Consider the following 15,310-nt stretch of genomic DNA (forward strand, 5'->3'; position numbering starts at 1 on the left):
CATTTCCGTTAAAAATAAAACTCAACCAGGCACTTCCAAGAGGTTCTGATGCTGGGAGACGGTGTAATGAAGCGTGTGGGTTACTACATCCAACAACCGAACATTTTGACTTACCCTCTCGTAACTTCTGCATCCTTGAGCTTAGACTACAAAATCACAGCGAGAAATAAAGATGGAGGATTGCTCGAAGTGTTGGGCCGGGAGTCGATGTCCTTATTTGGCAGTTCCGCTGCAAATACTGTGACGTAATTGTTCAAAAAACGTTATAGAGAATAGAAAAATCGGAACAGGTTGCAAAATATGACCAAAACAGAATATAAAGATATCAACGAAGCGCCTGAAGAGACTAATTTCAACTTTTCTGTACTTCTAAACACTCCAAATATACAACAAAATGCATTTAAGGGGTAAAAAAGTGGATTTAGCATGATATGTCCCCTTTAAATAGGACCCAAGACAGGATTCAGGTGTTCTCAGACCACGCCCCAATCACCAATCAAACCTGTAAAGAGAAACAAAACAACCAAACCCACACAAAACAATCTGCATCTTAACACCCCCCCCCCTCCTTTAAAAACACACACAATCAACCCATAATAATAATACTAATAATGAATCTTAATATAGGTAGGCACACTCTTTCCTAGTCCGCCACATCATATAGAGACCAAAGCACCATCTCCTTACTCCGTCACAGGAGCACGTGACAAGGTATCAGCGAATACGTTATCAACCCCAGTGTTTCCGCTACATTCATTCTGCTGTGGTGGTTCGCCACACCAAAAATCATCCCGCCACGGCTGCAGCTTCTCAGTGAGGTCCGATATTGTGCATACTTGTTAAGCCTCATTAAAGGCATAAAAAACATTGTAAATCACCATAAAGTTTTTGTGCACTATATTCCAAGACTTCTAAAGTCATTCGATAGCATAATGTGGGGTAATAATTAATATTTAAGTTAAAGTTAATGGAAACTCAACTCTCCTAAGTCATTCTCCATTCAGCATTCATACAGCGCGTCGCGTTCGGTTACGACAGTAACACGATGACACTCTTTCCCAGATCAATGTTCCCATTATTATACTTTATTTGTAGATAAAGGTCTATGGTTTTGCATAGTTTTTTATTAGGCAAAACTATGATTTCACCGGATTATAAAAATATCACTTGCTCTGCACTGCTACGCTATACTATGCTATACTATGTCTCCTGGGGTGCCCTTATAATGTTAGTATGTTTTTTAGATCAAAAATTATAATTTTTGAAATAAAGGCATTTTTCCTAGCCTGATTTTAGCCTCTGATTTGAAGGCTCTGTTTGAAGGGGCGTGTCTGCTGTGAGACTTCAGTGTAAACGCTCACTGCTGTGATTGGCTGACATGCTTGCATATGAAATAGCAAATTATTACAAGTGGAACTCTATCGAAAACGTCTCCGGTTACTTTCGTAACCTCGGTTCCCTGAAAGGCAGTTTGACGTATATGGGAACTCCTCCCCTCCTCCACTTCTGCTGAAATCTTATGGCTAACGCCAGCTGAAACAGCTGGCCAATTGACGCAAATATGCAAATACTGACAAGCCCGCTGGCAGTATAAATTGCATGTGCGCGACAATTGCGTTAGAATCATGACTGAACGCTAGAATCTGAACAACCGAGCACGGCGGTCGACGTAATGTCTCGTTCCCTGCCATTCAGGGAACCGAGGTTTGAAAGTAACCGGAGACGTTCCCTTTCTAGGCGGTCACTTCGACATTATGTCGTGTGACGTATATGGGAACTGTATAAAATCCCGCCGTGGGAGCAGTGAAGCCACCCTACTCGAGACTGACAGAACCCACAGCCAATAGCCATGCTGCTAGGAATAAAAGCATCTGATAGGCTGAAGCGGGCCAATGGTGTGCTTTTTAAAACCCTGTCAAATTTGCATATCCCAAGCAAACGAAATAGAGGAAGGCTGCACTGAATCGCTCAGGGCAGACACAACGCAATAGAAAGGGTTTAATACAGTGTCAACAGCATAGCGGTGACAGTTGCATAAGCACAACACATTCTCCAATAGAGACAACCCGTGAACCAAGCACAGAGTTAGCAACGGTAACTACTGGGCTACACATGGGAAAAACCTGAACTCACTGAAAGCACTTGCGACGCCACAGAGGGTACATCCAACTTATAAAACCTGGCGAACGTATTCTGAGAAGACCAGCCAGCAGCAAAACATAAGTCCTGTATAGACATACCTCTAGCCCAGGCCCACGAAGAGGCGACCGCCCTCGTCGAATGAGCCCTGATGCTAAGGAGACATTCTTCCCCCTGACAATCATAAGCCAGAGCAATAACGTCCACAATCCAGTGAGCAAGCCTCTGCTTTGAGACCCCACGTCCCTTGTTACATCCACTAAAGCACATGAAAAAGCTCTCTTTGAGAAGGGATACATTTTGTTTTTATTTGAACAGAATAAACAACATTCACAACTGACATGCATTCGTCACTCGACGGAACATGAGGGACTTCATGAGAACACGGCGCTTGGGGGAGGGTCATCCCTCGCGCTCTTTCTCCCTCTTGCCCGCTCCATCAGGAAGACGGCTTGGATGTAGAGGGGGATGCGTTGACCTTCCCTCGGCGCGGGCTCCTTCTCTGAGCCTGTCCCTTCTTCCTAGGTCCCGACCACTGTCTGCTCTGGCCGGCGCGAGCATCCGGTTCGGTGCGGGGCGCCGCTGGCTGTCTAGCCGGGCCCTGAGGTTGGCAAGAGGTCGATGAAGAGCGGGAATGAGGTTGAGCAGGTGGTGCCCGGCGCGGAATGACATGGCTAATTGCTTTGGCGCGTTTCTGAGTCTCAGAATAGCGCTCCGTGACTGTCTCCACGGCGTCACCGAAGAGGCCGGCTGGAGTGATCGGCACGTTGAGCAGCGTTTTCCGGTCCGCGTCCTTAACATCTGAAAGTGTCAGCCACAGGTGCCTGTGAAGGACCACCAGGAATCCCATGGAGCGGCCAACAGCCTGTGCGGAGCGTTTGGTGGCCGCTAGTGCGAGGTCCGTTGCCGAGCGAAGATCCCGGATGACGTCAGCGTCTACAGAGGCGACGCCATCCAGGGGCTTAAGCAGCTTGGCCTGGAACACCTGCAAGATAGCCATGGCATGGAGAGCTGAGACTGCCTCTCCCGCTGCTCCGTAGGCTTTATCAGCCTGGTGGGCCGTGAATCTACATGGCTTGGACGGCAAGCTGCGGTCCGAACCCAATGCAGAAGTCGACGGGCACAGGTGGGTGGCGACGGTCTCCTCGACGGGGGGCATGTGCACGTAACTGTGGGCTTCCGCCTCGGCGACGTGTGCAAACATGGCTTGAATGGCAGAGTAGGTGCGCGCCAACTGGGGAGCAGCCCACGATCTCACCACGTGTTCGTGGACGTCCAGGAAAAACAGGGTCCCCCTCTTCGACGTGGCCTGACGGCGGCTCGATTGGAGGAACCACGTGTCCAGCTTGCTCCTCGCTGGCTCGTCCGGAGCGTTCCACGAGAGGTCCAGCTCGGCGATGGCTTTGCTAAGGACCCTGAAGAGCTCCTCCTGGAGGTCTGCGGGGCTCTCTTGCTCAGGAGGGGCCGGCTCGGACACCCAGTCCTTCTCCGACGCCGAAAGAGACATGGAGTCATCCTCCCCACCAGCGCCGAAGGAGACAAAGTCCGCGACGTCGCGAGGGGGGCGGAAGCTCGCGTCCGGGAAGCTGACAGCGTCAAGCTCCCTATCCCTGGGGGTGGAAGGGCCCACCAGCGGCTCGCTGGCAGCAGTGGGCCCAATCCCCGCGGATGCTCGAGCCACTTCCCTTCTTGCTTTGAGGGTGCGCATTGGCATCTCCGCACAGTGGGCGCACAAGAGTTCATCCGTTAGGTGACGCAGAACAGATGGGTGTCGGGCGGCCCAATAGGGCCCGAACACAGGTTGCAAGAGGACGCCATTGGATGCTGAAGACAGGTAAGTATCTTCTGGTTGCACCTTCAACGATGGCGAAGTAGTTAATATGATAAGTAGCACACTTCGATTTGAGCGTGAAGAAAGAGAGTCTGACGCAATTGTCGCGCTCACGCAATTTATACTGCCAGCGGGCTTGTCAGTATTTGCATATTTGCGTCAATTGGCCAGCTGTTTCAGCTGGCATTAGCCATAAGATTTCAGCAGAAGTGGAGGAGGGGAGGAGTTCCCATATACGTCACACGGCGTAATGTCGAAGTGACCGCCTTGAAAGGGAACTTTTACTATTACAGCTATTATCTGTTTTTACTATCACAGCTATCGAGAGTAACGAATCGTGATAAGTTTTTAAAGTATTTAGATCTATTCCCATCACATAAAAGGGTGCAGTGATGAGCATTGAGCAGATGACAGCCTGTTGATCGTGTGAATAAAGATCTTATCATTGCAAAGCAGTTTCTGCACTCTCACTAATGCTTTTACCAATGGAATTGGAAAATAATCCGACATTGAACCAACCACTACGGCTGATTTAACCTTGTTTGGATCATAATTGTGGGACAAACATGGTTTCAATAAATTTACAAGTCTCTTTCCTCCTGTCTGGAGTGGAAATTTCATAATTATTGTCGGACAGTGCACGCACAACAGTATATGGCCCCAAAAACCTAGTGCAGAACAGAGAACCTGGCAATGGCAACAATGCCAAAACCATCCACATATTCCAGCAGACTGTTTGGTGGCTGTTTACCCTTTAACTGATTACACACAACAGCAAGCGGACTGCACACCTTGTGTCCAAAAACTAATTAGTTTGGACTGAAACCCAAACTAGACTGAGTGACCTCCCTAGCAGCTAACGGAAGCCACAGAACCCCTTTCTCCCAGTCTCATTTTAATATGCACGTAAAAGAGACTAGGATGAAAACGCTCCAGCGTGCCCTGACTCAGTGGATGGTACGCGCTGGACTGGTGATGTTGAATTCCCAACTGTTTTAATATCTCCGCAAACATATTAGATATAAAATTTGTTCCCTGGTCACTCTGAATGACCTTAGGGATATAAACAATTTAAATGAATTGCGACAGGGCCTTAACTACAGATCGAGTAGTGATTTTATGCATCACATAAGTTGCTGGATAGCGAGTACTCTGACACATCACGGCCAAAAAATATTTATTTCCAGACTTTGAAGGAGGTAACGGACCGACACAATCTATTAACAGATGCTCAAACGGTTGTTCCACTGGAGGTATTTGGCACAGTGGAGCTCGTTTTAAGGTGTAGTTAGGTTTCCCAGTCATTTGGCACGTATGACAAGTTTTAATTAACTGCAAAAATAAAAAAATTATCTTTTCAATAGCAGCCAATAAAAATACTGCAAAACTCTGTCACATGTGTTCTTTAGCCCTAAATGGCCCGCTATCTCGCCGTGAGCCAATTGAAGTACAGCATCTCTAAAACTCTAACCCATTCACTAACTGAGATTCCAAGATAAACTTGTGCAGAGGGACAGATAATGTTTGAAGTGCAATTCCCTGAATTAAAACATCATGAACTTGATGAAAATGAAAGTACAGATTCCAAAATAAATGACTCCGTTGATTCAGTATCTCGTAGAATTCTCACGGGGACATCCTCATCTACTTTTGACTGAGAGACAAAAACTTCAGAAATAAATGGTGCATAACCTGTACTTTGTTCAATGTTGGAGCAATTTCTCTTTACCATTGACATACATATTTTCTGAATGTAGTATAGATTGCGTGCAACTAGTCAGTAGTACAGGCGCAGAATTTCTCTTACTGCGTCCCTGTTTGCCTTTTGGAACAGGACATTCATTTTTCCAGTGCCTGACTTCAAAACAATATCGACACAGAGTTAGTTATCACCTTTTGAGAAGGTGGTCCTCGGCCGTTTCTTTGCAAATATTTAACCCTTTCATGCATGAATTATGATATCCTCAGTCAGGATTTTTTTCCTATGTGTTTTTATTGCTCTTAGGGCATGAAAAACAAGAATTGATTTTTATTTTATTTTTTTACAAATTTTTCAAAGAGATCTTCAGATGTCCACTTGAGTGGACAGCATGCATTTGGTTTAAACTTAAGATATACTAGATTTAATATAAGACAATAATCAAACACATAAAGTATGTGAATTTAACGAACTAATCAATACAATTATATCAAATCATGTGAAAACTATAAAATATATACAAAAAATCTAAATGCAAAATATTGCAAAGGCTTCATACAACTTCATACAAGTTGCACTTGGCGTATCTTTGATATCAGAACATGAGGACATGATTCCATCAGATTTTTCTACAGTCTGTCAAGGTACAACTGTGGAAACCACTCAGATGCTCCCTCCAGTGCACCAGAGTATGGAGATTTACCCTTATTAGCTGATAATTCTGATTATGTTCAAGATGGACATGCACATTTCTATCATAGCCCTCCTCTGAGAAAACCTAGCGATACGTTTTTTCAATCTCATCTGAAATGATCAGTGTTGGGGGTAACGCACTACAACTAACATGCATGACCCATTCAGATTACTTTTTTGATGTTACAAGTAAAGTAATGTGTTACAAGTAACATGCATTACCTAATCAGATTACTTTTTGATCTAACAGGTAATTAACTACAAGTAATGTGCATTACCTAATCAGATTACTTTTTGATGTAACAAGTAAAGAAACGCATTACAAGTAACATGCATTACATAATCAGATTACTTTGTGATGTTATGAGTAAAGAAATGCATTAAAATAATGCATATTACATAATCAGATTACTTTTTGATGTTATGAGTAAGGAAACGCATTACAAGTAACATGCATTATGTAATCAGATTACTTTTTGATGTTATGAGTAAAGAAACACATTACAAGTAACATGCATTACGTAATCAGATTACTTTTTGATGTTATGAGTAAAAAAACACATTACAATAACGTGCATTATGAAATCAGATTACTTTTTGATCTAACAAATAAAGTAATGCATTACAAGTGTCATACATTATGTAATCACATGACTTTTTTCAATGTCAATGAAAATTACTTTCTAATAATACAAGTACATTTATTTACAGTAAAAAAGTCACTGCAGATTAAGTTTTTAAGTTTTAAATTTCAAAAACAATATTCACATTATAATTATGAATTGTAGCTGAAATATAGCAGTTGATGCATGACGTCCACTACAGTGGACATGTGATTAATCAGAGCTGCAATATTTTTTTTACCTCCAAGAGTCTCCTAGATTCGAAGGAATGGGTGGATATTCTGGAGCAACTTGGCATGTCTGACTGACCCTTGGCCATCTTAGTTTGGAGGGGGGAAAAATCGAAACACAAAGGCTTGCCACTTGATTGCAATTTATAGGATGATGCACAAGGGTCCAATGAAGAGATTGATGTGCAACTTTGCCATAAAAACCCGTGCAAATTCAAGAAAATGCATTTTTAATAGCTGTCCACTGTAGTGACCACTATGCGTGAAAGGGTTAAGGCTATGATTTTCGTTTCCCTGATTCCCAGGAATAAATTGGTTCTTATGTGTTAAAACGAAATCGTCTGCCACGGATGCAGCTTCAGCAGCAGTGTGAGGTTTATTTTCATTAATGTACATTGCAATGTGATCAATAAAAAATGTTTTTTTAACTGTTCAATAATCATCATCTTGCGCAACTCGCTAAAGGACTGTACGTTAGAACGTTGCACACCAATGATCAAAATGATTAGTTAACTCTCTCATAACCTCAATGTGTGTTTGTCTTTCACTCTTCCTCCAAGTACGAAAACACTGGTGATAGGCTTCTGGAACTAACTCAAAAGCCTTTCCATGTCTATTTCATGCTTTCGCATCTCTTTCTCATGTGACTGTTGTAATTCAATAAGCTATTTTTGCTGTTCAAATGTCAAACCCACAAATGACAGAAGGACTTTGAACCGCAGCAGCTATTACTCGTTTTGATGTATTCGGCAAAATCTGCAAATCACTCAATTCTTGTTTTATGGTCTTTCTAAGCTCATCCTTCCTCAATCGCTTATCTATTCTATTCAAATCATGTAATTCTGCAATTTTCCACAACTGTTTTTCAGAACAATGATTCAATAATTCCTCAAAAGGAGCGTTACGAAATTCCTCAATCAACATTATAATGCATCAGATATATCCAGTCAAATCTACATACGAAATTATTCAAATAATGAATTTAACCTAACATTATAATGCATCAGATATATCCAGTCAAATCTACATACGAAATTATTCAAATAACGAATTTAACCTACCCCAAAAATACAATTCAGCCTAGGTAATTCTAATGGTCAAAACTGTGCACATTCTCATCTCCCCATCTAATCCTAAAAACACCCTCTAACTAACTCATAGTCTTCCGTGCACTTCCAACAATCGAGCCCTTTGAAGCACCCAAATACCGATGGCGTGGAATAGAACAAACAGTTCGGAGCCACCACCACAGCAGTGCACTCAGCCAAGGAGCCGCACAAAAAGAATAAACTAAAACAAAAATCTACGCAAAGCGTTGCTATAACCTAGCTGGGGAGTTTAAACACAATTTTAAACCTCAAGAACTTACCTTTTCAAAGCTGACAACAAAATTGACGCATCAGTCACAACTTCCGTCAAATGGTCTACCCCACATAACTAATTAAACCTACAAAATTTATGAACGAATCAAATCAAACAACAAAAAATTGGACAAGCCCCCATATGTCACAGCTGGCTCAACGATGTGACATTAAGGGAAGACGACACAGAAAAATAAGCTCAAAAGAAATAATTTATTACATATAAATTAACAAAATAACATAAAACCGTTAGTCATCAGTAATATCAGTCAGTATGAAATGTGCATGGTTGTGTAAAAGTAACATTCAAGCAACAACTTAGTAGCGTCCCTACTAGCCACACTGCGTTGCTTAAATAGGAGCCAAGACAGGATTCAGGTGTTCTCAGACCACGCCCCAATCACCAATCAAACCTGAAAAGAGAAACAAAACAATCTGAATCCTAACAATCACCCTCCGTTGTAAATTTACCATCATAAGTTATTCAAGGATGAGTGTTTTTTTTTCTCCTGAACTCCATGAAGCAGCATAATATTCTTCATGTTATATGTATGTTAATTAAATATGTAAATAATTAACCATTGGTCTTCAATAGTATCATGCATTTGTAGATCACAGCCACAGGTGGTTTACATACACCTTGCAGAATCTAAATAAGAGGGATCATACAAAATGCATGTTATTTTCAATTTAGTACTGTCCTAAATAAGACATTTTATATTAAATGTTTGCATAGTCCACAAGACAAAAAAATTGCTGAGGTTATAAAATTAACCCCATTCAAAAGTTGTCATATCCTTGATTCTTAATATTGTGTCCACAACTTTTTTTGTCTGTTTTGTGATGTTGTTCTTGAGTCTCTTGTTTGTGAAACTGTTAAGCAGTTAAACTCTTCCTAATGTTCTTCAGAAATATCCATCAGCAAAAATTAAGGTGAGATAAACCCCCAAATGCCAAAAGGGGGGTAATTCAGAAATTCTTGAGACAGTTGAGAGCACACCATTTTTCTAATAGGAACGTGGTTGGGAACCCCTGTATTAAACTCAGGTTAACTTGTATTTCTCTTTATTTATTTTTTGCCTTAGACCTGATGCAGCTGAAAGAAGAGAGTGAAGAACTAAATGAAATGGAAGAAAAAGATCAGTATGAGAGACATTGTGATTTCATAAATGGAGAAAATTATTTTAGTTGCTCAGGGATCGAAAAAGCTTCCTCACGAAAAAGAGTTCAAAAGACAGGAGCTAGAAGTAATGTCAACTGCCAACAGTGTGGAAAGAGTTTTGGTAAATATGACTACATTAAAGTCCACATGAGAATTCACTCTGGAGAGAAGCCTTACTCTTGCCAACAATGTGGAAAAAGTTTCACTCAAAGAGGACACCTTAAAGTCCACATGAGAATTCACACTGGCGAGAAGCCTTTCTCCTGCCAACAATGTGGAAAAAGTTTCGCTGAAAAACGAGGCCTTAAAGTCCACATGAGAATTCACACTGGAGAGAAGCCTTACAAGTGCAAACAGTGTGGAAAAAGTTTCACTGAAAAATACAGTCTTAAAATCCACATGAAAATTCACACTGGAGAGAAGTCTTACACATGTCAACAGTGTGGAAAAAAATTCCTACGAAAAGAAAGCCTTAAAAACCACATGAAAATTCACACTGGAGAAAAGCCCTACACCTGCAAGCTGTGTGAAAAGTGTTTTACACATAAACAATCCCTTGATTTCCACATGAAAATTCACACTGGAGAAAAGCCCTACGCCTGCAAACTGTGTGAGAAGAACTTCTCACGAAAAGATAGTCTTAAGACTCACATGAAAATTCACACTGGAGAAAAGCCGTTTGTATGTGCTCAGTGTGGAAAGAGTTTCAATCGTAAAGAAACACTTAATTCCCACATAAGAAGTCACACTGGAGAGAAGCCTTACACTTGCAAACTGTGTGGGAAGAGCTTCTCACAACAAGGAAACCTAAGGTCCCACATGAGAAGTCACACAGGAGAGAAGCCATTCGTATGTGGTCAATGTGGGAAAAGTTTCTGCATTAAAGTAAACCTTAATATCCACATGAGGATTCACTCGAGAGAAACTGTTTAAATGTCATTAGTGTGTAATGAGTTTCAAAAAAAGAAATATGTATCTGTTAAATCTGTATATCTATGTTCACACTGCAGCTGAATGTTGGCCAAATCTGATCGTCCACCTTACTGAATGCTTATTTTATTTGCATTCTTATATTCTTTATACTTTGACTATAGGCTTTTTATATTCTTTATCTTTTCAATATTCAAATATTGAACAATTTCAATTGTATGGCGAAGTCACTCCATTCTTAATATTGACACCTCAAAATCAAAATATTAGTTTTACTATGAAATGCCAAAATATGAATGAAAGATTGCACATAAAAGGACATAAACTAAAGATGAAATTAAATAATACATGGCAATGTTTATTTCATTTAGTGAGTGATTGCACAGGTAAGCATATGTTGTCAATATGAACTTGATCATGACTACTGTTGGGGCTCATCTTCTAAAATCTGGAAGCTGGTTTCAAGGCCAAAGTTGCTCATCCCTGTTTTTTACACAATGCAGATTGCAGCTTAAAAAAGGGCCACCATCTCCAAAAACTTTGTTTAGTTTAGTTTAGTTTTTTGTGTTTTATTAGGGTTGGAACTAAAGTCTGCAGGACACTGGCCCTTCAGAACTGGAAATGAAGAGCCATTACTTACTGAATCAAATTATCCAAAACACAGGGTACTTGATCAGTAATTTTCCTTGAGCAGATTCAAAAACAACCCAAGTAATAAAGGTGCACAATCCCATAGCTGAGGAGAACCCTGCAGATGTGTAGTTATAGAGGGGGTAACAAAGTGCTGAACGGGTGTGGAAACAGAACTACTGCATGTATAATGTTGATTGATTGATCTATGCCCTCAACCTTGAGTATCCCAAAATACACATTTGCAGTGCAGAAAAACTTTTTTGGGAACTTGGCGGATGCAATATCCTTTGTCTCACCATTTTTTACAAAAAGTCAACGTTCCATTAAGAAGTAATAAGGGGTTCAAACGCACAGTGCCACAGCGGTGACACTATAGTGATCAAAAGTACTAAATTGCTCATAACTCCTAAACTGTTAGTCGAAGACTCAAGTCCCTTCTTTGAGAGTTCTAATAACTCTCACATAATATACTAATTTAAACCTTCATAAGTCCATTTTGTAGCTTTTGTTTGTTAGCATAAGCCCATCTTCCAGTCATGTAACTTGAAAGTTACAGGCACATATAACTTATTCTGTGTCGTGTCATAGTTCTTCTCAAAACCATAACTGTTGACATACGACGCAGGGTGGTAAAATGTTGTATAAACTACATGATTACACACAAAACCATGTAGCGTAAGAGTGGAAGTCTTGAAAATCCATGGCGCCTGAATAGCTGTGAACTCTGTTTCCTGTAGAGTCCATTTCCCACGTAAAGTCGCTACGATGACTCGTCCCTCATGAGGCTTGTTCATGGAAATCTGAGGTGATGCTTTACACCAGGTTGCCGCTTGTGAAGACATCATGGCATACACACATACATACTGAAATACTGATTCAGGCAAATTATCAGTACTACTCGACCTCGGTGCTGCATTTGACACTGTCGATCACAACATACTTCTTGACAGGCTGGAAAACTGGATGGGGCTTTCTGGGATAGTCCTAAAATGGTTCAGGTCATACTTAGATGGGAGAGGTTATTATGTGAGTATAGGAGACCACAAGTCTGAGTGGACATCCATGACATGCGGAGTCCCTCAAGGCTCAATTCTTGCACCACTCCTGTTCAACCTGTATATGCTCCCAATGAGCCAAATAATGAGAAAGAACCAAATTGCTTACCACAGCTATGCAGACGACACACAGATCTACTTAGCCCTATATCGCCTAACGATTACAGCCCCATTGACTCCCTGTGCAAATGCATTGATAAAATCAACAGTTGGATGTGCCAAAACTTTCTTCAGTTAAACAAAGACAAAACTGAAGTCATTGCATTTGGAAACAAAGATGAAGTTCTCAAGGTGAACGCATACCTTCACTCTAGGGGTCAAACAACTAAACATCAAGTCAGGAATCTTGGTGTGACACTAGAGTCAGACCTTAGTTTCAGTAGTCATTTCAAAGCAATTACTAAATCAGCATACTTTCATCTGAAAAATATTGCAAGAATTAGATGCTTTGTTTCCAGACAAGACTTAGAGAAACTTGTGCATGCTTTCATCACCAGCAGGGTGGATTATTGTAATGGACTCCTCACTGGCCTTCCCAAAAAGACCATAAGACAGTTGCAGCTCATACAGAACGCTGCCGCCAGGATTCTGAGCAGAACCAGAAAATATGAACATATTGTAACAACTACGAGAATGAACCAAACACAATTGAAGCTTTTAGGTGATTTTGTTCATACATAATCCCACAAAGAGTCTTCACATCCCAGACTCAAATCACAAACCAGAGCCATAAATCACCCAGGCTCCAGAGAGTCTCTAACCAAAGACTTTTATTGGTTAACTGAAGGAAGAACTGGTCAACGTTTGATAGTTTTGCAAGACGGATCGGTTCAGAGATGGTACTGCTGACCCCTGCGACTAACAGACCCCATCTTGGTCCCATGAGAGATGAACAAAACCTCTTTTCAGCAGGAACTATCCATGACCTCAGATTGGAATGTCTAAACTTTACACACCAAAAAGACTTTACATATCAAAATCCATAAAACACATTCAAGAACAATTTTCAATGGACTTATAAACATCATACATCATTCTATGTGTTTCTACGATATATGTGTCCATTTAATATGCTTTAATCCCATATAATTCATGTATTTGTATAACTATTAGGTGTGTGAATGAAAGTGTGTACTGTTTCATATCAGTGCTATCTTACGAACACAACTAGCAAGATGGCTTGATTGAAATCTGGGTAAAATGTTTCGTATTCTTATAATAGTAATGATGTCTAAACTGTGGCCTCTGTACTCTCTGCTAGAGCTTGGAAAGTAAGGAGATCCCAGATAATGCATGATTTACGATGAGACAAACAAAGCCAGTGTCTAATTGGTCCGATCTCTTCAGGAGGGGGGACAAACTTTGAGTTTAAAATCTTAGACACGAAACAAAGCTCTCTCTCTCTGTGCTGCTCTATCTCTGTGCTCTCGCTCTCTGGGTTCACCGACAAGAAACGCTCTGCTATCACTCTCAAGAGAGATGAGCAGAAAAAGATGAAGATCTAAACCCGACCAGTAACCATGTAACAAACGCGCAGACGAAGGAACCCAAATTAAGATCAGAAGAACGGGTTCAACAGCTTTATTCAAGCCATCTTACTAGCCTACTCTATTCTCAATTTTCTTTCTTTTCTGAGTTATCATTTCCTTTATTTTCCGTTGTAAGTCTCGGTTCTAAGTTAAGTTTTGCGACAAGATTTCGAGCCACGTTTCTTCTGCAAAGCCAGCTTCAAACAAAGACTTTCATTCCGCCAGCACACCATGTGACGGGCCGTCCCAGACATCAGGCACGAGGAGACCAGCCAACGAACTGACCGGGAAAACCCCCCTTTTACGCAACGAAGGGAATTTCCAAAAAGGAACGCAAAGACAAGCAAGTACCTCCAGACTAAAAGCTGAACTGGTGTATTGATATAAATTTAATAACCTGCTTAAAACGATAGAAGGGTTAAATTAATGTTTGATGGTTCGTTCAGGTCATGTCTAAGTGCATATGGAATCTTGAGATTTCATCCTCTCACTCTTAAACCCACTCTTTCCTCACTCTATCCCTTTCTGCAACGCGTATTAATGTGTGTGTGCGTGTGTTTGTGTTAGACATTAGTTTTATGTGTTAGTATATAATCAATAAAGTATTGTTTGTATTTGAAAAGAGATTACTTGTGTTATCTGCTTACGAATTTAATGTCTTAAACTTCTGATCTAAGTTACCTTGCTAACTATAGTGTTTCACTATAGTTCGGATATTTATATCCGTTGCAGAGTTGATAGTTACAGCCAGTTCAAATGAACCGCGAACGAGTCATTTGCTCGGTTGTAATAAGTGACTCTTTCGAATTCCCTATAAATAATTAATAATTCCTTTGAGCTAAATTGACGAATCACTACAATTAAAAATATCTTACAATATCACACCAGTCCTCAGGTCTTTACACTGGCTCCCAGTTAGATTTAGGATTGATTTTAAAGTATTATTACTGGTATATAAATCATTCAATGGCCTAGGAAATTTCTTCTATGTAAAGCACTTTGAATTGCCATTGTGTATGAAATGTGCTATATAAATAAACTTGCCTTGCCTTGCCTTGCCTTACATGTAACACAAGAAAACAAAGAAATGGCAGACCAGCAGTATTCATGCATGGACTTAATTCTTCCATATGTCTGTTGATCGTATAGTGGTTTTACATCTAACTCTTATCAAAGTAAACTTCTAGTGATCGTATAGTTTTCAAATATAACCGTATTTATTACAGTAAACATTGTGATCGTACAGATGGTACTCAACCAGAATGCCTATTACCGCCGCAAAAATAAAACAGTCGCATTTCAAAGTCATTCGCGAAATGACCGCCAGGTGGCGCAAAGGGATATTGTGCAAAACAGCAGCAATTGCTGCATTTTTTTCAATTGCCGTAAGTGGGGTTAATGTCAATTAACAGTAAGGATGAAATA

The 15,310-nt window shown here is 40.7% G+C and overlaps 1 protein-coding gene across 2 annotated transcripts in view; it reads left to right on the forward strand.

Annotated features, from left to right (window-relative positions):
- The window catches only part of LOC307157466 (uncharacterized protein), a 47,172-nt gene extending 36,146 nt beyond the window's left edge, over positions 1–11,026 (forward strand). Inside the window, exon 3 of one of the 2 annotated variants that reach the window (XM_079869378.1) lies at positions 9,662–11,001. In XM_079869378.1, coding sequence (XP_079725504.1) covers positions 9,662–10,671 — 1,010 coding nt within the window. In that variant the 3' untranslated portion in view covers positions 10,672–11,001. Of the gene's footprint in view, positions 1–9,661 lie in introns of both variants that reach the window. The other variant, XM_079869379.1, reaches the window with a different exon arrangement.
- The last annotated feature ends 4,284 nt before the right edge of the window (positions 11,027–15,310 follow it).

Source organism: Squalius cephalus, assembly GCF_949319135.1.
Source record: "Squalius cephalus genome assembly, chromosome: 4".
Lineage (NCBI taxonomy): Eukaryota > Metazoa > Chordata > Actinopteri > Cypriniformes > Leuciscidae > Squalius > Squalius cephalus.